Genomic DNA, 23,474 nt, shown 5'->3' with positions numbered 1-23,474 from the left:
CACCAGGTGCTGCCACGTGGCACAAAAACCAACAGTTTGACCGTGAAACTTTGGAAGTCCATAACTTTTGACTCGAGTATCCGAATTAGGTAATATTTTTTTGAATCCACATAATTTTTCGATATCTACGTAATGACACCTCATTTGGCATATTTTGTCTCTCACAAAAAAATTAAATTTACAATAATGATACCATAAGAACGTTTAAACAAAAATTAATGGACAGAAAATCACTATTATGATTAGAAACATTCATAATAAAGATCCTTATGATTATGGTAAGTTATGATAAGGTTAATTATGTATGTTATTGAGATATATATTAAAATTTTGAATGAAGAATTTTATGAAATTTATAATTAGTAAAAGTTAATATCTGTCGATGACAGAATATCGAATAATTTATATTAAAAAGTTAAGTGAGTGCTTTTCGTTTTATTTTGATTTTTTAGTTTTTGTTCATGATTATAAAAATGTTAGATTATTTTTAGTAATAATTATAAGGTAACAAAGTCATGTCATTTTTAATAATTATGGTATCATTGTTGTAAATTCAAATTTTTTTGTGAGAGACAAAATAGGTCAAATTAGGTGTTATTACGTAGATCTCGAAAAGTTATGTGGAATAAAAAAAATTTACCTAATTCGGATACCCGAGTCAAAAGTTATGGACTTCCAAAGTTTTACGGTCAAATTATTGACTTTTGTGACACGTGGCAGCACCTGGTGAAACACACCCAACATTGGGCGTGTCTCTCTCCTCGGTCACGCCCAACATTGGGCGTGTCTCTCTCCTCTCCAACTTGGTCATGCCCCATGTGGGCGTGAGTCACGCTTAGGTCACGCCCAACATTGGGCGTGTCTCTCTCCAACCGGTCACGCCCCTATGAGGCGTGTTTGACTGTTATATTTTCGTAATTAATTTCAAAATGACTACTTATTCGTAATTTTTTATTAAAAAAGCAATAAATTAATTTTTTTGCCCATATATAAATATGTCTTTAATTATTTTAAAGATAAATTTATTTTCATTGATCCTTTCTATTATGGTAAAAAGGCCCTTGATTACTTTTTTTCTTCTTCTTGTCCTCTCTATTATTTTCAATATGAAGATTTGGTATGACCAAGTAAAGAAAGATGAAGAATGATTTGTGGGAAGTTTTCTTTTACTTGGAAATTTAATGTTTTAAAGAGGTATAAAAACTTTAACTCAATATCTTGATCAATTTAACAAAAATGAAGGCAATCGTTTGGAAAATATTTAAAATTTGAGATATTAATCTTATAGCAATTTTTGTTTAACTTTTTAGGTTTAAGATTAAAAAAATTCACTAACTTTACTTTGCAGATGCTAAAACAACATTTTTTGAAGACAAGTGGTAGACCATTATTAATCAAGCTAAAATGTTAAAATATGAATAAAGTAAACAAAAATTTTCAGGAGCATGAAATAATTTTGCATAAAAGAGTTAGAGTTGGAATTGCCCAACATACCAACACGTATATTATGAAAGGAAAACGATATAGCTACTCTATATCTAGGGCCGTGTAAAATAATCAAAAAATTGAATCGAATCATGAATCAAACTGAATTATACTTAAAATAATCGATTTTTAAAAATCAGTTCATGAACCAAACCGATTTTAAAGAACTAGTTCATGAACCAAACCAATTTTTAGAACCAATTTAAAAATCAAACCGTTTCCGAATCGAACCAAACCAAATTGTTTTGAATGGAATCATGAGGAGGATAGCTCATTTCACAACTGAATATCTAAAGATTTGTTTTGGTCAAACATTCAAATCTTAGTCATAAATTGTTTTTGAATTCTGTGGGAGACATAGGAAATCACCTTCCCCTCAAAGGAAGATTTGTTTCACCTTTCCTCTAATAATAGTAATCCAATGTATCCTCATTTTCAATGAAGAGTTAGCCTTAAAAGTCATATTCCGAAAACAAGATAGCTAAAAAAAATTGTGTGAAAATACCTCTAAATTACCTATCTATAAAAATAAAAAAAATAAAAAATTCACCTACCTATATTTATTCTACGTATTTCTTTATAGATAAATATCATAGTGTTATTGTAACATTAATGATTGTTACATTATTAATGCTTTGGAAGAGTAAAGGAAACACAAAACCATGTTTTAGGAAAGATTTAAGAGAGATGATTATGTCATCATTGCTTACATTACACAATAACCTGGTGATCAGGTTACAGTCTTACAGCTATAAAACACCAGTCTCTTTATCAATTTTTCAACAAAATCAACGGAGTTGAACGGGTGGACCATAAATCACAAGGTGATTTAACGTTCGTGTGATTAACACTCAGAATCACTGAGAATGCATGTCCACTATACAAATGAAGGAAAATTTAGAAGGTTAAAGTAGCTAGCAGCTGCTAGCCAGAAGAGACATACAGTCAAAAAAGACATATATATGTCTATGGCTTTTTTCTTCACCAAAAAAGAGAGGACAAATACACCATACAGCCATGACTCTAAAGTTAAATCGAGACCCCTTTACATGCCTTGCCTTATTAAAAATAAAAACAAAGAAATGCATGGGAGGAACGACAACCTTATTTGTCACATCCAACAAAGACAAATAGAATCAACGTGACCAGGGCAACAAAAATTAACAGTTTAATTCCGTTGGCCTCCCCATCCAGATTGCTACATATTGCTCATCAACTTTTCATTCAATGCCGGAAGTACCCTTCCAAAAAGCAGCTAGAGAGAAGAGAAAACTTATTATACACCATTATAGAACTAAAAGCAGACTAAACATTTTCAAGCTAACAAGAGAAATAGAAGTTCCACAGCTTGAGTAGATATTAAGAAGACATAATATTCAACAAGGTCTTACACATAGATGCATAAGAAATAGTCGGTTGCATCACAATCTCACAAGTTCCCAGTCTTCTTTTGACATGTCATAAAATTCAACACAACCATCCTCAAACATGATCTGCAAACGTAAATGCATATTCATATTTGATCCCAATGCTCATCCAAATTATAAAAATCCAACCAAAGATTTTCTTACCGAGTGTTTTTTGGAATATTTATCAAACCGTATAATAATCCCAAACCTGGAGCATTACAAGAATAAAAAAGATCACAGTTCAACTCTTAACTCTTAAGCATAACTCAAGAAATGATGTTGAAGAAATAGAATTTTAAATAAATGCATAGACAGTATAAAAACATATTACAATTCAAAATAGAAAATTTAATATACCTCATGTTTTCAAGATGTTTTATCCTAATGACTTCACCAATGCAATTGCGTAAGCACTTTGATAGGTCAACAACACGAGAATTTCCTACAGAGCCAAGCACCACAGAAAAAAATTAGTGTTAAAAGAAAACGAAGTTAAATCCAAAAGAAGATATGATAGCAGATTTAAATTTTATAACATGTTTTCTTTCGGAAGAAAAAGAACAGCATATAAAAGACAGAAAAAGTAAACAAGCTTACCTATATGCAAACCTCCATTTTGATAAACCTTTCCAGACAAAAATCCCACAATTAGTCCATGAGGAAGATCTTTATAATTTATATTGTAGATATACTGCATAATAAAATCAACAAAGTCATTAAACTAATTACTTAGGGGTCATTGGGTTGGATGCAATGAGGACTAGAACGAATATGGGAAAGGAAATGGGTGCAAAGAATATTCAGTAGCATCTTTATAGTGGGAATGCCCATTCCATCAAACGAAGGGATAATTATTACCTCTACAAAGGTATCGTAACCCCATTCCACTCCTACGGAAATTATTCTAATTATTATTTTACCTTAATTATATTCAATGCACAGAAGTTATTCTAAATAATCAAAACCAACGTATTTACACCGTGATAGTCTAATTTAAGATTCTGAGTTCCAAAATTATAGTCATTACCACGTCTTTTTCCAAGTAGATGAGGGCTGGCTACATGGATCAAACAAAGACATTAGGACAAATCCCGGTGCACAAAGTTATCCGACTTGCAAGGATAGGGGTGAGAGTCGAATGTATGCAACCTTACCCTTACAATTTTGCAAAGAGACTATTTCCCATACTCAAATCCGTAACGTTCCAATCACAAGGAGCAACCTCATTGCTGCTCCAAAGCTCGCACTCGATCAAACAAAGACATTGAATACTAAAAATTGTTTAGAGCATGAAAAGCCTTTTCTTTTCCTTTCACTAACTTCAGTAATCTCATTTTATGGTAATGTAGTCTAACTTGAAATCATCGATATATTTACAAATGTCAATTTTAGTTAATCATTCAGCACATTTGTGAAGATATAATGCAACTCATATCTTGCCAAAATCCCAGTAAATTTATGATGAAAAATTACAATTATGAAAATTAAAAGGTAAATCCATGTCTCAAATTAGAAGTCTAATGAAAAAATTGACACAGTAATTACAATCTGATGAAGTATATATTACCCAATTCAAAAGCAGCACTAGCTCACAACAGAGGTTTGCAAAAAAAAAAATACTATTCAGTTTAGTCTAATATTTTGATATAATAGAATAGCCATGTAGACATATATCTATTCCAGATAGAAACGCTATTTATGAGGAGATGAAGCCACCTGATATGAAACTAATTTTAATGCAGCTTCCGAACACATTTTAGGCTTGGTAGGTCGGACACCAAGCTTATGCCTGCACCCAATAGCACCACAGTGGCAATCTTCATCTGCACCAAATTGAACAAATCTGCCATATATATAGCTTAGAATCCAGCATGATTTCCAAATAGTTAATGAGTTATCTTGGCATCTTGAACCATCATAAAAAAATTAATAAAATAACCACACACTATAAACAACTTCCACTAGAACCTTGCTATGTTGGGATAGTGGTTATATTCCAAAAGGATTAGTAAAGTGCTAATGCAGGATGCAATAAACAACATAGGCAAGTATTCATACTGATAATCATAACTCAGATGCTCGCCTCTTCCAATGTCACGAGTCGCAAATATACCAATTCTTGTTTCACCATCAATTATCCTTAAGAGGAGAAACAAAAAAAGGCACATTTTAGATAAAGTACCTAATTTTGCAAGGGAATGGTAGATAAAATAACTACATGATCAGATGACTAAAGCAAATAGTAGTCAACCATTTCTGCATCTCAGTATTGGGGCAGCAACTATGATTGATATATCTTGATTTGTTTCCTTTATATGTTGCATCAATCACCAAATCTCGATTGATTTCACATAAGTAGAAGTTTGTCTCCCCACGGCGTTTCATGTCCCAAAGCCTTTCTTCACATTTTTTATCATCAATGACTGGTAGAAAGAGGTAACATCCATTATCAGGTTTTAAAAGAGTTAAAAAGATATATTAAAAGAATATTTATTTTATGAAAGTAGATAGACAAAATAAATTGATTATTACCTTCTCCAACATATTCTACGACAAATTCCCCTTGCTGGATATCTTCATCTGCCACAATTCCAGAACCACATTTCTCAGTCTACATGAAGAGTACCAAAATTGGATGACTGTGTGAGCGAACATTACCTAAACAAAGTTCACATGCCTCTAAACAGAAACCAGATTTTGCAAGGAATAGAATATACATTGGGGAGTGTAAAGAACCACTTCAACCCAAAACCTTAAAGTATTGGATGAGGGCCTTTTTATATTATTTTTTACTTTTATCTTTTTTCAACCCTTTCGCATCTTTTATTTGGGTTCATCTACCACCGACCCTAATTAATTTGGGATAAAGGTGTTGTTGATGTTGATATTATTCTCTAACATATCCCCTCACGCAAGAGTCTTTTGGGCTTGAAGCGTGGATATTCCACAGGCCTAATTTTTTGGTTTACCCGTGACCTTGTGGTCACTGAAGCTCTGATACCGTGTAAAGAACCACTTCAACCCAAAACTTTAAGGTATTAAGTGATGGTCTTTTAATGCTTTTATATTATTCTCTAACAGGGAGAACAAAAATATATTTAACCTTTCATAGCATTAGCAGGATGCAAAATATCATTGAAAACTTTCAAATAGAGAATATACAGAGGGAAACTTACCTTACAAAAAGAAAAATTCGGAGCCAGAGGCATAATCATACCTGAACCAACTTCATCTTTTTCATGGGTCGATGCTGGAATGGTTTGTTAAGACAGGAACTCCCACATTTACAGCCTGAAGAGCAGCTATACAGAAGCATCCTATAGGGACAGTCAACATAATGAATGAATAATATGACAGCAATATATGTTGGTTTACTTGCACCTGTAATTTACAGACAAAAAGCAGAAACTTTTTGCAATTAATAAACTATACAATCTATACTAGGTGCACCAGCAGAATCTAGAAACAATAAATTTCATTTTGAACATGACACCTTCATTTTATCAGGACTAACCACCAGCAGATAGCCCAATATTTGATTAATAACAAATAAAAAACTCATAGGGGGTTAAGCATACATATGATCGCTTAATATATTCTCTTCAACCAATGCATAAATATAGATCCTCCTTGGAAGACAAGGAAAATAGTAATAGCCCTTTCAGACAAGGAATCAGCCTTTGCATGTTATTTTATAAATCTTATGGAAGCAATCAACTGATCAGGTTACACCACCCTCTTTCTAGCTAGTTTGACAGGGTTTGAAAGATGTGCCACACTTCGTAGGTCATGCCCACAACCAACAGCCTGACTACAGCTTCCTTAGAACCTTTGGATGTGCTTGCTTTCCTTTCCTCAGGCCATATAATAAGCATAAACTTGAGTACATAACAAAAGAGTGCATTTTCCTTGGTTACTCACCAAATCATAAGGGCTACATCTGCATGAGTCCAGAAAATAGAATTTCCATATCCAAAGATGTTCCATTCAATGAGTATAGGTTTCCTTCCAAGGAATGGCATGTTAACAAAACTCATTCTACCTCACAAATGTCAGCCTCTTCATCTGTTCCCCCGTCTATTTTACCTCAATTTGTTCCCTCAACAGCACCTAACAGTCGCCCACACACTGATGTATCTGCTACAAGTCCTGATGTTAGTAACAATTCATCTAGCTTGGTTCCTGATCCATCCTCTAACACTTCCAATAAGTCAGTTTCAGCCAACAATACCCATCAGAGTTCAAACACCTCAATTCCTGCAATTAATCACTCTCCTACACCTGTTGTGTCATCATCTAGCTCTCCATCATCAACTTCTGTTCAGTCTTCAAACACCTTGAGTCCTAGCTCCACCTCTAGCTCTAGTCCAGAATCTTCTCATTCTGAATATGAACCATCTGTCTCTCTGAGTCCACAGTCACCTGCTCATTCTATCACCACAAGGTCTAAGACATTAACCAAAAACCTTGTTCTACTTACTCAAACTAAACCCACATTGGTTAAGCAGGCCTTGGCCAGTCCTCATTGGCTCAAAGCAATGGAGTTAGAATATAGTGCTTTGAAAAATAACAAAACACAGTCTCTTGTCTCTTTACCTCTTGACATGAAAGCAATTGGATGTAAATGGGTATTTAAAGTGAAGGAAAATCCTGATGGTAGCATTAACAAGTATAAGGCAAGGTTGGTGGCCAAAGGATTTCATCAAAGATCAGGTTTTGATTATAATGGAACATTTTCTCCCGTTATTAAACCTTTCACTGTTAGAGCTGTTCTAAGTATTGCACTCACATATGCATGGCCTCTAAGACAACTTGATATTAATAATGCCTTCCTAAATTGAGACCTAGAGGAGGAAGTATATATGGTTCAGCCCCCTGGTTTTGAATCCGAAGATAAAATACTAGTTTGTAAACTCCACAAGTCCTTTTATGGCCTTAAACATGCACCTAGGGCCTGGTTTGATAAACTAAAGGCCTCTGATCTGTCACTGGGTTTTCAGGCAAGCAAGTGTGATCCTTCTCTATTCATTTATAAGGATGGAAACATGAGGGTTTATATTCTAGTATATGTTGATGATATCATCCTTACAGAGAACAATATATCCTTCATTCAGAAGTTTATTTCACAGTTAAACTCTACTTTTGCTTTAAAGGATCTTGGAGAGTTGGATTATTTTCTAGGAATTGAAGTCAAGAGAAACTTTTCTGGCTCTTTGTTTCTCAATCAGTCCAAGTATATTAAAGATCTTCTTACTCGGGTTAATACGCTTGATGACAAGTCCATCTCTACTCCTATGCCCTCCAGCTGCAAATTGTTCAAATTTGGCTCCAATAATATTGACGATTCTCATTTTACAGATCAATGGTAGGAGCACTGCAGTATGTAACAATCACTAGGCCAGAAATTGCCTTCTTTGTGAACAAAATCTGTCAATTCATAAGTCAACCATTGGTGGAGCATTGGAAAGCAGTTAAACGCATATTAAGGTATCTTCAAGGCACTGTCACCTTTGGCCTTCGCTTCCAATTTGTTCAATCCGCTAAGGGCTCTTTCTCCCTTACAGTCTTTTGTGATGCTGATTGGGAAAGTGACCTGATGAAGAAGATCAACCTCTGGTGCTTGTATCTTCCTTGGTCCAAATTTGATAGCTTGGTGGTTGAAAAAGCAGTCCCTTGTGGCCAGGTCTACTGCTGAAGCAGAATACAGAAGTATGGCTCTGGTTTGTGTTGAAATATTGTGGATTAAGTCTCTCTTTCATGAGTTGCAACTGCCTCTATCAGTTCCACAAATCCTGTGTGACAACCTCAGTGCAGTTGCTATAGTTCACAATCCTATCTTACATGCTCGAACCAAGCATCTTGAGTTAGACTTGCATTTTCTTCAAGAAAAGGTTGTTGCCAAGGACATCCAGGTCTCTCATATTCCTGCAGTGGACCAGATGGCTGACACCTTTACAAAACCATTGTCTCTTGCTTCATTTGCTGATTTCAGAACCAAGCTCAGAGTTTTGGACTCAGTTATTCCTCTCCAACCTTGCTGAGCTTGAGGGGAAGTATTAGCGTAGCTAGCTTATGTAGTAGCTTATTTTCTTTGTACCATTCAGAACCAAGCTCAGAGTTTTGGACTCAGTTATTCCTCTCCAACCCTGCTGAGCTTGAGGGGAAGTATTAGCGTAGCTAGCTTATGTAGTAGCTTATTTTCTTTGTACCATTCATCCACGTGGGCACCGGGGCTGTGAAGCGTGGTGAAATGTTATGACCCATTTGCAAGGTATGGAACTTGGAGTCCCACATTGGTTGTATGGGCAACTAATGTGGGGTTTATAAAGCCTTTGGCACTCCCTCCCTTAAAGCTAGCTTTTGAGGTGATGCATCCCAAGGTTCTTATAAGACACCTTTCTGCTTTCTAGTATGTGCAGTTTTCTTACACTGTTAAGTTGAAGTTCCATTTAGATATTCCTTTTGTGATTTTCCTTAATCTCATGTACACCTTTTTGACATAATTCTCATCAATATAAATTCTAATAACAATAAAAAAAATGAAGGGGAGCATTGGCACAATGGTTAGTGTTGTTGTCATGTCACCCGAAGTTCACAGGTCCGATTTATGTAATCGGTCTCTTGCCACGCTGCCTGCTATAGATCCTCCCAACGGGAGCTTTATAGTTTATAGCACCAGGGTGCCCTTGAATAGAAAAAAAAATAAAAAATAAAATGAAAATGCCGCATAGTGAGATACACCACATGACCAACAAGCAATTTTCACTCATTAAGGAATATTTAGGAAGATTACTTGCAACGGAGAAGGCATACACAAGTAATGAGCACAAACACAGAAGAAATGCCACAAAGCACATACACATGGAACATTACTTAACCATCTAGTGAATGTTAAAATAGAATGAGAAATCAAACATTGACACTTTCTTAGCTAATGTGCCAAAAACAGCATATAAACACTAAATAATAACCAGATCAAAGGGATAATAGACATCAAATCTTCCAGCACAATAATTCCAGAAGTTTAGAGGACAATACTTACCCACAGTGGCAATCTTTACCACATACACTAGAGGATCCAGGTAATGGCGTACAGGAACAGAATATGCCATCATCCTCAAGCCGTCTCTTGACCCTTTTTGTCAGATATATATCTTGAATTTATAAGAACCAACAAAAGATTACTAAAACTAGAGGATCAAATACTACTGAACACATAACGAAACTGTTCACAACTGAAGATTGTAATTAGCTGGGCTGTCATAGACAACGACATACATAAGAATTAAGGAAATACTTAAAGAAATGATAATCTGAATAAGAAAAGTAGAAACAAAGTCTATACTATAGCAGAACATGTATAAGATATACCATCATAAACATTTTTGAGCAAAACATAAGAAGGATACTGCGTTTTATAGAGGTGTGAGGCCCCATTGGCTTCCACTTATATTAAACCAATTTGGAAGTTCAAAGTCAACAGGTTCCCCAATCTTCTTCACCAAATTGTTAAATACAAATCCTATCCGTATTTGCTCAGAATCCTGCAACAAAGAAAAAGCAAGGAACTCCGTCAACAGGCCAAATGGAAATTAAAAAATGGTAAATCTTATTGGCCACAGACCGATTGGCATCTTTATAAATGTAAAGAACCAATTCAACTCAAAAGCTTAAGCTTGTGGGTGAGGCTACATTAATGGTTTTTATATATCTCTAATGCCCCCTCACATGAGAGCTCACTGAGCTTGAAGGGTGGACAATGTACAGGCTCACCTACCTGTGTTAAGAAATTCCACAAGATAAAGTGGGAGGCGGTGAGGATCGAACCCATGATACCGAAGCTCTGATACCATGTAAAGAACCAATTTTACCCAAAAGCTTAAGCTTGTGGGTGAGGCTACATTAATGGTTTTTATATATCTCTAGCAATAAACATTGTAACAAAAGACTATTCTCACATATCCTTAATAAGGCAAAACTTATTATAAGAGAAAGAGATCTTATCAACCTGACTGGTTAATTAAAAAGGCCAACTAAATCTATAAAATCCAACTAAAAGAAAATCAAGTAGGAGGCCCCTCCAATAAATTTAGCAACACACAGTTCCCTCCAGCAAACAATGCTACAGTTCTCTAAACAAAACTATTTTCCCATGAGTGTCAGACTCAGTCAGGGTATGGAATTCTGTACCCAGGTCCAAGTTCTTAAAGAGACAGGCAAAGTCTCAGAAACTTCAGAGCAAATACTAATTTAGTTATCTCACTTTAAAGCTTAATTACGTCACCTTCCATTGGGATGGAAGAAAAAGAAAACAAGAGAGGAAAGAGAATATAATATGAATGAAAAGGTGAGGAAAAAAACACAAGATCATACTTCCCCCTTCATCCAAACAAGGGAAAATTTCAAAGCAAAACAACAACAGCCAAACTTCATCCCACTGGGTGGGTTAAGCTACATGGATCAAAAGATGCCATTGGGCTCTATGAAAAAACAAGTTTTCAGTAAAACCATTTTGATCAAGCTTTTTTTTATTGGTTTTTCAACAAAAAAATTCTTCAGCCTTCCTTTACCTTTTTAATCGATTTATCTTTGATTTAATCCACTTTTCTCATTGAAGCCTATGTTGGTGTTCTCTTTACATGACCAATCCACCTTATGGAAGTATATGACTTTATGTCATTCCCCCTTAGAGCTACTCCAACTTTTTCCCGAAAACATTAGTTCATGAGCTAAACTTTTCTTGTATGTCCACCAATTCACAACAAAATTTTCTTCTCAGCTACACCTATTTTGTTGCTCTTGTTGACACTTTAATGCCCAACATATACTACCATAGAGTATCGTTAGTAGAATTTTCCTTCGAGTTTGACAGGAATTTTCCAATCACAAATTATGCCTGAAGCAATTTTCCATTTCATTCAACAAGCTTGAATCCTATGCGTTACATTTCCTCAATATCCCTAAAATTCTCTAAGATAGATGCAAGATATCAAAGCCAAGCAATTTGCAATATAACGCAATCCTCAATTTGCACCTCCAAAACATTAACCGAAAATTGTCTTGCTAATCTTGCATTCCATATACTCTTACCGAAAATCATTTGATTCCAAAGCTTCTCTCCAAAACTCAATTTTACCATTTGACAAACCCCGAAAGAAAAAATTCAAATTTTTTTGTTTCCTCTTGTTTTCTATCTAACTCAATTCAAACAGAGAACGAGAAAACCAGTCTCAGAAGCTTAAATTATCAAAAGTACCCATACCATGTTCACCAAATAAATTTTTGGTGAAAACCCATACAAGTTTGTGCAGAGTGCTGGTGACTAAAAGTCAACAAAACTTCAGAAAAATAGAAAAAAGAAAAGCCAAACCCAGCCAATTAGGTACAACCCAGAAGAGAATCCACGCATAGAGAAAACCTTCAACGTCTAGAGTGGTAACAATGGTGACTGAAGAGGAAGAGTAACTGATCCCATTTTAATGCATTCGGGGTTTTGGAATCAAAGAAGCTACTTGAAATTTTAATTTTTTGGTAACGAGGAAAACGAATAATAATGTATTTTATATACCAAGAAAAAGTTATCCTTACCACTAATTAAATTTATTATTTCTTAGCACTAAATTTTGGGATAAGATATTGTAACAACTAATTAATATTAGTATTAATGTTACTACCAATCAATTTCACTGTTAGATCGATTATGTTGATCCAATGCTTATATTTATTTTCATCTTTGGATGGTTATGATTTTCCATATTTAACGTGAAAGCATTAAATATGAAAAATCATAACCATTCAAAAATAAAAAAAAAAATATATAATATTAAGTACGAGGAATCATAACTCTACAAAGATGGAAATAAATATAACAGTTAGATCAACATAATCGATTTAACAGTAAAATTAATTGGTAGTAACATTAGTAGTAACACTAATTGGTTATTACAATATCTTTTCCCCTAAATCTTTATCGTTAATTTTCGTTAATATGATGATTATAATTTATTCGATAATACTTCCTCGTTAATTAATTATTAATTCTCAATAAATTATAACCTAAGAGTGACAATGATTAAGATTTGGTGATAAGAAATAATAAACTTAATTGATTGTAAGTATAACTTTCTTTATATATATATATAGGGTTTAACATTTCTGCAACAGCAGTAGATAGTGTTATCTACAGCTGACACAGAAAAGTGGGCCCCACGACTTTAAAAAAAAAAACTCAGGATCCGTTGCCGTATCCTAGGATTCGGACGTGTATCTTTGCTTGCTGTAGGTACAGCAGCTGCAGAAATCATTTTACCATATATATGTGTGTGTGTGTGATTTAATATCTTTTATATTATAGAAGATAAAATTGTTTCTTACATACATGTAAAAGTTGGTAATCTCTATATTTTTTTTCTCTTATTTTCATATAACCTCATATGAACTTTACACACTTTTATATATATATATATATATATATATATATATATATATAATATAATTTTATCTCCTAATATGAGAAACATTAAATTCATATATATCCTTAGTTTTTTTAGATACAAACAGATAATCTAATATATCTTACCACTAATCATAGTGGGTTATGTATGCTTAGTTATCCTTGTCCGCTTATCATATTTGTTGGGCCGACAGCTCTTTGTTTCATTAAAATCAAGAACCCAAACGAAATAGTGAAGACTTAACCAAGCAATGGAAGTGACAAGTGCTGTTCATTCTGTTGGGTTTCTGCATTGGCATTCACACTCTTCACACGCTGAAAGGCTCAACAGTAGAGCTTTCTTCATCTCCACAAGAATCACAGGACGAAGGAAGGTTCCTCTTCTTTGTAATCATCATCCAAACCACTTAGTCAATGGTGGTAGTAGAAGTAACACAAGTGTCATCATCAATTCCACTTCTGCTACGACTGCTACTTCAACAACAACTTCTGGTGCTGATGGGGTGGTGGAAAAGATAAAGCAGAGGTGCCTTACATGGCAGTGGAAGGGTCAGTATTCCATCAACTACTTTGTTTCTTCTGATGCAGATTCACCTCAGCAGCTGCAGGCCAACCACCCTCCTTTGTTACTTGTCCATGGCTTTGGTGCTTCCATTCCTCACTGGCGCAGGTAAGTTTGCACTATAGCTATTGATATCTCTTCTTCTATTTGGTTTTTTCTCATCCACATATTTTTGTTTTTTAAGATATTATCATCTTTTTTTATCACTTTTATATGGTATATTGCAAGCCACATAAAAAGGGAGAAAGAAAAAGTAATATGTGCATAGTAAATAGGTAGGCATTGGATTATATCTTTTTCCCTGTAATTTTTACCTATAACATCAGTTTCTTACACAAATTATAATTTGTTCAAACTTAGAAGTTAATTATATTAGGAAATGCATCAGTGACTAAGTTTTTAGTTTTTAGTTAGAATTATCAATCACCCTTTTCCCAGCAATGGTGTGGAATCTCCTCCATGTGGTCAGGTTCCTCCTTTTTCCCATTCTGTTGAAAATCACCGACTCCATGCGTCTGCAAGGCAGAAAGAAAGGGTTTAGAAATAAAAAATAAAAAATCAGGCTCTAGCGTGACCACGTTAATGATTTCTCGGTCAATCAAGGTTTTTGAGCTTGCTTAAATTGCTTTTGGAAAAGAAAAGAAAATTAGGATACCCCTCATGATATTTAGATTCCAAACCTTGAATAGTAACAAGATTCATTAGAATCCAGATGGCAGAATGATGTTATTGATGTGAAGAAGCAGATGCATCTAACATTTGTCCTTCAATTGTTCTAGTATCTCCACTGTGCTCAATTAAACTATTATTGATGGATGCTGATGGAAAGCTTGTACTTTTAGTGATCTGACCATGTATTGAACTTTGGTGTTAACCCTTAAGCAAAGTCAAATTCCAATTAAATGAATATTCTGACTTGTTTGATGGGAGATTCTCAACAAGCATTTGGTTTAACTTGCAGTTTTTTTTTTTCTTAATTAAATGGGAAAAATGTTTGTCCTTTTAAAAGACATAGATCAAATCATTTTTTTGTTCATTTACTCTGAAACAAAGTAGCCATTGAATTGAACAATAAAGAAAGTATTTTTTGTGTTTTCTCTTTTATCAGGAATATCAAGACACTGGCCCAGAATTATACTGTTTATGTTATTGATCTTCTTGGTTTTGGGGCTTCGGATAAACCTCCAGGCTTTTCATATACCATGGAAACATGGGCTCAGGTATTTATTTGTTGAGTTTTTATTTGGACATTAACTCTCCAGCATTACAAACTTACTTTGTACCCGGTATTCACTAAACAGCTGATCCTTGATTTCTTGGATGAAGTTATTCAGAAACCAACTGTACTAATAGGAAACTCTGTTGGAAGTCTTGCTTGTCTCATTGCTGCTTCAGGTATGTTTGATACATCCCCAAGTAGCTGAAGATGTAATCTTACTATCGGTCAAACAGTTAAACATAGAGAGTTTGCATTGGAAACTTCTTTTTTGCCTTATATGAGAATTATAGTCTGCAATCAGATTCAAGTCAAACTCTTGTTAGAGGAATTGTGCTGTTAAATTGCGCTGGTGGCATGAACAACAAAGCAATTGTTGATGATTGGAGGATCAAGTTACTATTACCCTTTCTTTGGCTGTTTGATTTTTTATTGAAGCAAAAGGGAATTGCCTCAGCAATTTTTGAGCGTGTTAAGCAGAGGTATTCTCTCCAGGTTAGGCCATAATTTTCCTCAAATTTTTGAGTGGGAAACATAAAATTCTATTCCTTAAATGCAGAGAGAATTTGAGGAACATTTTGAGTTCAGTGTATGGAAACAAAGACTCTGTGGATGATGAACTGGTAGAGGTAATACTACATGGTTTACTTGTTTTCCTTTTAATCTCCTTTTCTTAAACAACATATACTTAGAATTGGCATTTTGATTCTGCATGTGTAGATCATTAGGGAACCAGCAAATGATCCAGGGGCCTTAGATGCATTTGTATCCATTGTAACGGGGCCACCGGGGCCTAATCCAGTGCAGTTGATGCCAAAAATTTCCTTGCCTGTTTTACTTTTATGGGGAGATCAAGACCCTTTTACTCCACTTGATGGACCTGTTGGCAAGTACTTTTCTTCATTGCCTTCTCAACAAGAAAATGTTAAACTCTTTGTACTTGAAGGGGTTGGACATTGTCCCCATGATGACAGGCCTGACTTAGTTCATGAAAGATTGCTTCCGTGGTTGGCCAGTCTTTCAAATTCATAACTGTGTGTGTAGTATTCACAAGCTGCAACCAGTTGCTAAAACCTCCTTTCATTGTTTATTTGGTGACTCCATCTTCTGGAATTGCCTACGTATATTCTATCCGTGTAGAATATGTTCATAATTTTATTTGCATTCATTTACACCATCAACTGTCTTGGAAGATAGATTATATTCAAAAACGCATGGAAGTTAGCCATTCTCGTGGTTACAATATTCTGTTTACCCTGATATGTATTTTTCTTTCTTTCTTCATCTTTGATCTTTGACACTACTGAGATTTGTGACTCCCTTTATACACAAAATTTACATCAATCACTTGTGCAGCAGTTGAACTTATTGAGTATTAACAAAACAATAGAACATGAAGGGGGGAAAATGACAAAGATCTGCAATATGAAATATTAACACAAACCTACTATTGCTCGACTGATATGTAATATGAAATATTAATATGTCAGTATTGTTGCTTTCTGCAAAGTCTAAGACATTGGAATAGATGGTATCCTTTACACTTTGCCAAGCAAAGGAAAAGAAAATCACCTAAATTATGATTAAAATTATAGTTATACATGCCATGGGAGATACGTTTTGCATTTGAAGTGGAACCATTTGTTTGGCGTTGAATGTCACAAATTTTAATGTTATAGTTGGCGTTGAACCAAATTAGAGTTGTACTCTAGTTTATCTTACGTGCTTCTTTGACCTTTCTTTGTCAATGAGAAATACTTGTCTGCTTCTCATTCTCCAACTGGTTCACAACTATTTTTTGTACTACTCGTTTCACTCATTAATACTTTGTTAGCTCTGATATAGATATTGATGACATAAAATTATAAAATAACAATAATGGCTTAGTATAACAAAATATAAGATGTAAAATAAATTATCGGCCATCAATAAGCCACTTTGCTCGCTTGCTACCTGGCAGAATTTAAGTTGGCCGATGAATATTTTTAAGATGTCTTTACTTTTTTAGACTCTTTATTTATTTTTTAATTATGTTCTTATTTTAAATTTATATTTATAAATTTCAACCTCTGTATTAATGATAAATAATTGAGCTCCCCCTCTCCTTCAAAATGTTAAAAATATAACCAAAAAATGGTAGAATCATGTGTGTTATTATGATTTGGTGCATCTAAATCTTTTTGGATGAAACTCACTTTTAATAATAATAATAATAATAATAATAATAATAATAAAAATACTCATTCTTGGATCTATTTTTTATTTTTTTTATTGCTTATCACATTTGTGTTTATCTAAATAATAGAAATTTTTTAAGTAATTTTAATTAGAAACATAACTTGGTTTTTTGACCCTTTTGCCCCTCATTAGTCGACTACATCCTCACCTTAATCGACTACATTTCGAGCACTTTTAATTTACTAAGGACATTATTTAATCGATTAAAAGTCGCAGATCCGATTTTTTAAAAACCTCCCCATTTCGCAAAGGGGGTTATTTTCAAACCCTAGTCGATTAAAAGGCTCCAAGAACCCCTCTCTTCAACCAAGTCCGAATCTCATCCCCTTGAAGGTTCGATTGCACCATCATTGGTTCACAACTTGCGAAATTGACATTGTAGGTAATGTTTTCTGACTTGCATTTGGTTTTAAGTTTTGTTTTTTTTTTTCTCCATGCTTTGGTTTACTGTTTTTTTTAAATTCTTGTTTATGGTAAAAGGTTGTTTGAGTTTTTGTGGCTTTATGTTAGGAGTAGGGTGTTGAGTTTGATGTGAGGGCTAGGGCTAGGGCTAGGGCTAGGGCTAGGGTTTATGTGTTAGGTTAGGGTTAGGGTTTTTGTTTTTTTGTTAGGGTTTAGGCTTAGGGGTTTTGTTCGTATGTTAGGGTTTAGGGGTGTGTTGGTTGTTTTACTTGTGGATTACTGTCGACAAATTCTTGAAATCTTATATCAAAATGAATCTTCGAACACATGTAACCTGCAAAAAATGAAGACAAATTGAATGAGTTATACATAAACAACATTACATACAACATGTGCACATTCAGGAAAATTGTATACCTAGTTTCATCAGCGTTTTCTTCAGTTCCACATCCTTAAACTTAGTGTTAAAGTTGCTTCCAATGTGACGAAGACAAAACACGTGATACGTAAATGGAGGCTGCCAACCGGCATGATCCTTCACAGCCCTGATGATGCTGGGGTGACGATCGGATATTAGACATAGACCATGGCTATGTGTGACATGGAAACGCATGAGGCTAAGAAACCACAACCAATCATCCAATCTCTCACCCGGTGGAACCATGGCAAACGCAATAGGCATAATGCATCCATCACCATCCTGTGACGTAGCAATCAAGAGGGTACCTTTGTATTTCCCGTACAGGTGTGTGCCATCAATTTGGATTATGGGTTTACAATATTTGAAAGCCTCAATGCACTGGTACAAATATAATGGATCCCCTAATTGCCAGCGACTGTGGAAGTCATCGTCGCCATACAATATCTCTGTCTCATCATTAGGGTGAGCCCAATTAATGAAGGAATAATGTGGGCTTTCGTTCCAAAACGGCTCAATCTCGGAACCTACGTCCAAATTACAAGAGTTATCTGTCAGTACGAATGATAACACAAATATGAAATATTCATTTAAAAACTTTAATTTACTATCTTACCACTGCTAACAGGGTCAACACAGAGTGGTGGCATAACCTGGAAACTCAGGTTTCCTGAACTTGTGTCAGCATCAAAATTCCCCTCTACGTCCGTATCTGAGGTGTCACCCAGCGGAATAACACTCTCGGGTTCATCGTCGTCTTCACTGTCCATATCCTCCTCATGCTCATGCTCATCCCCATCCTCGTCTATTTCCCTCAGTGTTATCTGACTTAAGACAGGTGTAGGTGCAGATAAACCGACCACTCTGTCTTCTTGACTTTGACTTCTTTCATGCATAGGTGCAGATGAAGATTGACCACAGTCTATTTCATCATATATCTCAATAAAGTTTTGAATTTTTCGGTCCACAATTGCATCTATGACACATTCCACATCTTCATCGTCACATATATCATTACCAATGTAGAATATAGCATCCTTACCAACTGTAGACTCTACCCTGACGATCATCCGTTGAACGCACTGGCTTCCTTGTAGCCTCAATTTTTGGTGAATCCTCATTTTCAGCTCATTGTACTTAGTGCCCCGTTTGATTTTCAACATTTTCGTTTTTCCTTCAAATTGAACACCATTGGGGCCTTCATAATGCTTTCCATCATAGTAGATCATTGTAACATACATGTTTGGGTTTGAGCTCATCTTTCACACGAATTTGAGGGTAGGAATCGGATTTTAGGGTTTTAGGTTCGGATTTGGGGGAATCAAATGATAAAATAAGGGGAATGACAATGATTTCACAATTACTATGATTTAGAGATGGTGGGATGAAATGGAATCTTATTGGCTGACAAACAAGAGATAGACAGGGTACAAAACGAAAATATTGCAAATGAGACCGAGAGAGGGCTGGATATAGGGTTTTCTGCGACTTTTAATCGACTAAATAATGTCCTTAGTCGATTAAAAGTGCTCGAAATGTAGTCGATCAAGGTGAGGATGTAGTCGACTAAATCTCGTGATTCATGTTTTCTGCATTTTGACCATTTAGTCGATTAAAAGTTCAAGTTGATCGACTAAATGGGAGCAGGATGGTGGATAGTTCTAGGGAGGGACAAATTGGTTATTAATTAATTAATAAGGGACAAAAAGGTCAAAAAACCAACATAACTTATGAAAGTTATTTTCAAAACAACTTATTTTTAGTGTGAGGTTTAAAGTAACTTTGATTTTTTATATAATTATTAAATAATTTTTTAATTTTATTTTAAAATTAGTTTAAAAAAAATATCAAGCAAACTCTTCAAATGACATGCCATAATTTCTTTCTCTTTTTGACTTCGGATGTTTTTTTTATCTGATTTTGGTTCTGATTGAATTTTCGGGCCTAACTGGGTCATTTTGGTTTATCATTGTTATATTAGAATATGCCAAGGGAAAAAAGAGAAAAATTCTAAAAATCATTTTAAAAGAATTAAAAAAAAAAAACTACACAAAAAGCCATACAAAGTATGATGGTGTAATAGTGCCCAAAATTCGCCAAAAAGAGCTATAGTGCGAAAAAAGTATCATGATGACACGACACATGAAGCCTCTGGAACATGTTGGAAAACTCTCGCACCCTCTTCTATCTAATAACCAACATTTTCCCTTTAAACGCCAAATCTTAATTCTAAGCTGGAACTTTCTACACTAAAACACTTCCATTTCACTCTGTAGCATCCATATGACATAGAATCTTCAAGAACCACGTTTGTCTTTCTCTACACACTATATATACATCATTCTTGTGCTTCTGTATACACCAAGTCGAAGACACAAACTCAACTAGTATTTATTGTCAACCTTCTTAATTCCCTAAGAACCAAAACAGAAAGAACATACACTTCCCATTATACAAATGAGGCCACAATCACTCAACATATTGCTTGTGCCATTTTTCTTGCTTTTTCTTGCTGATTTTCCTTCCAAAGCAAATGGGTCTCTGCTAACACTTATGGATCCTTCTAGTAGTCTCTTGTCTGATCTCTGGTCTGATCGGTTCCCTGACCCATTTCGTGTGCTGGAACAAATTCCATTTGGAGTTGACAAAGATGAACCATCCATGGCTCTGTCACCTGCTAGAGTAGACTGGAAGGAGACACCAGAGGGGCATGTTATAATGCTGGATGTGCCAGGGTTGAAAAAAGATGAGATAAAGATAGAAGTGGAAGAGAATAGGGTACTGAGAGTAAGTGGAGAAAGGAAGAAGGAGGAAGAGAAGAAAGAGGATCACTGGCATAGAGTGGAAAGATCATATGGCAAATTTTGGAGGCAGTTTAGGTTGCCAGAGAATGTTGACTTTGATTCTGTGAAGGCTAAGTTGGAGAATGGAGTGCTTACTTTGACACTGAACAAGTTGTCACCTGATAAGATTAAAGGTCCCAAGGTAGTGGCTATTGCTGGGGAGGATGAGCAACAAGCCAAGCTCAACATTGATGGTGCCAAACAGGAGCTTTGAATTTATGGTGAATGATCATAGAAAAAAAACAAAAAAACAAAACTGGTTTTTCTTTGTGTTTTAATTTGTGAATAAAAAGGTTTTCACCAGCACCTTTGGTTGTTTAGATGTAATGGGTTATTATTGATCTTTGTTAAAGATGAGTGTGTTATTTAGTGCTGTGTAGGCTTGATCTCTCCTAATAAATTCAGAGGTGTTTTCTTGTTCTATCATCTATGATATATATGTCTTCTTGTAATTTTATTTACTTTAAAATATGGCATGATATAAATATTTTTCAACAGATGTCAAGATCTTATTTATTTTGATTTTTCTTCTTGAAATGGATTTTTATTAGGTGAGTGTTACCTAAAGAACAAACAGGAATTTTATTTAATTTCGTTCAATCTTTAAAATGTTTATGTAAATTACAAGAAAAAATAAGGAAAAAAAAATGTGCTTGGGGTTTTTTTCTTTTGCTTCTACGTTACTTGTTTATTAATCTTGAGTTTTACAAAGTATTTAATTTATTCAGTCACGATGTGTCTTCATCTAATATGAAAAGCTTTTCGACTAATTTTTTTCTTTTAAATATACCAAATTGCTTTCAAATACAAGCGATGTCTGCAGGAATACAAACGTACATAATAAGGGACGAATATGTGTCCCGTAGAATTAAAAGTTTTATGACATATCTGTCATTAAATAACTTTAAATATTAAATACAATAATATAAATTTTCTTGTAGATATATTTGTATTATGCATTGTTTCATGAAGAAAAAAAAACATGTTTCCCATACCAAAGACGTAAAATTTATTGTAATCTTCACTGTATTATTCATTAATTACTTTTAGTCTCTTAACCATTCAATTAGAAAAACATTTTGTTCCTAATTATAAATTTCTATGGATGAACCAAACGCATTTTCTATTTTCTACTTTTTTTCCTTTTGTTGTCTGTTGTTATAATTAATTATATTCATAAAAACAGAACTGTAAAACCTTTGTAAAATATCAGCTTGATAATATTTTTAACTATTTTAAGAAAGAAATATACAAATAATCATTATAAATTAACTAAATGAGGGGGTTGAATAGGTTATAAATTATTTAACATGAAATTTAAATCATTAAAAAAGATTAAATCCTTCGTTGTTTGTTGTTATAATTATTTATAAAAAAGGAAATTTAAATCTTCATAAAATAACAGCTTAATAATATCTTTAACTAAGATGAAAACTTAATACCCTCAAAACTATTTAATGCGCATGTCTTTTCAATCTGTTCTTTCCTAATTCGATTATATTCCTCATTACCACTATAGGTTTTTTTTTTTGTTTTCTTTTTCTATCTTTCTTTTTCTTACTCAGCAATCAATAACTCACCATCTATTTGTGAATTATGAGTTTCATATTAGGAAAAAAAAATTCTCGATTTATGTGCAAAGTTTTTTTTTTTTTTTAATCTTTTTAATAAATATAAAATTTACTATTAATTGAATCACAACATGAAAATTCAATATCATACAACATGAGAAAATCAAACTCCTTTCTATTATATGTTAGTGTCATTTTCCTTACTAAATTAATGCTTTAGGGGAATTTAACATTTCTTTATTAGAAAAGTTCGTAATAAAAAACTTACTAGAAGATTGAAATAAAAAAATAATCAAAATCAAACCTACACTAAGGTTGCATTACATTTACCTAACTTTCATAGGTGAGCAAATGTGTTACATTTTCAAAACATAACACGTAAGGCATCAATTACTAATGATTTTACCATAAACCATTATAAAATGACTTATACAATACTGTTTTGAATCATTGATTGATTACATTACTATTACAAATATCCAAAGATTATGGGTCTGCTGTTCGGTTTAATTTTAATAAAATTGATGTTAAAAAACTAATATATGTTTGGAAACAATATTTTAAAAGTAAATTTGAAAAAATAATTTTTTATTTAAAATGATATAATCACTTGAAGAAATTAATTTATAAGTAAGTTTTTAAAAATTGTATAAATTGTGCACCTAAAATTAATTGTACTCAATGAAAAACTAAAATTAAAAAAATTACCTGCCTCAAAATTAATTTTATTCACGTTAAAAACATTATTTCTTACATCTAAAATTAACCAAACACAAACTCGTTTCTCCCGCTGCAAACTTCAGTTTGCATTTAGCCAAACAGGATATAAATTGATAACACAATTTTTTAATAAAAGGTTTGCGTTTAGTGTAAATAA

At 33.9% G+C, this 23,474-nt stretch overlaps 2 protein-coding genes and 1 pseudogene across 2 annotated transcripts; 2 read left to right on the top strand and 1 right to left on the bottom strand.

The window, feature by feature from the left end:
• Positions 1-2,248: 2,248 nt before the first annotated feature.
• LOC133291580 (histone-lysine N-methyltransferase ASHH3-like) lies at positions 2,249-12,409 on the bottom strand (annotated as a pseudogene).
• Positions 12,410-13,421: 1,012 nt separating this feature from the next.
• On the top strand, positions 13,422-16,449 carry LOC133291585 (pheophytinase, chloroplastic). The gene is made up of 6 exons (XM_061489862.1): positions 13,422-14,017; positions 15,018-15,129; positions 15,211-15,304; positions 15,430-15,607; positions 15,685-15,754; positions 15,846-16,449. The coding sequence occupies exons 1-6, from the start codon at positions 13,599-13,601 to the stop codon at positions 16,155-16,157; spliced, it is 1,185 nt and encodes a 394-aa protein (XP_061345846.1). The 5' UTR covers positions 13,422-13,598; the 3' UTR covers positions 16,158-16,449.
• A 4,075-nt stretch (positions 16,450-20,524) lies between these two features.
• Positions 20,525-21,452, top strand: LOC133291584 (22.0 kDa class IV heat shock protein). Its single transcript, XM_061489861.1, has one exon. The coding sequence runs from the start codon at positions 20,641-20,643 to the stop codon at positions 21,238-21,240; it is 600 nt and encodes a 199-aa protein (XP_061345845.1). The 5' UTR covers positions 20,525-20,640; the 3' UTR covers positions 21,241-21,452.
• The last annotated feature ends 2,022 nt before the right edge of the window (positions 21,453-23,474 follow it).

The sequence above is a fragment of the Gastrolobium bilobum genome, unplaced genomic scaffold (assembly GCF_033153095.1).
Source record: "Gastrolobium bilobum isolate Gb01-03AN ecotype WA unplaced genomic scaffold, APGP_CSIRO_Gbil_v1 utg30399, whole genome shotgun sequence".
NCBI lineage: Eukaryota > Viridiplantae > Streptophyta > Magnoliopsida > Fabales > Fabaceae > Gastrolobium > Gastrolobium bilobum.
This window is presented reverse-complemented; position numbering and strand designations above follow the sequence as displayed.

Excerpts from the sequence above, each read along its gene's own strand:
- LOC133291585 (XM_061489862.1), top strand. The coding sequence starts at position 13,599 with ATGGAAGTGACAAGTGCTGTTCATTCTGTTGGGTTTCTGCATTGGCAT. Across the intron at positions 14,018-15,017 it reads TCCATTCCTCACTGGCGCAG|GAATATCAAGACACTGGCCC; the intron begins GTAAGTTTGCAC and ends CTCTTTTATCAG. Across the intron at positions 15,755-15,845 it reads TGGATGATGAACTGGTAGAG|ATCATTAGGGAACCAGCAAA; the intron begins GTAATACTACAT and ends CTGCATGTGTAG.
- LOC133291584 (XM_061489861.1), top strand. The coding sequence starts at position 20,641 with ATGAGGCCACAATCACTCAACATATTGCTTGTGCCATTTTTCTTGCTT.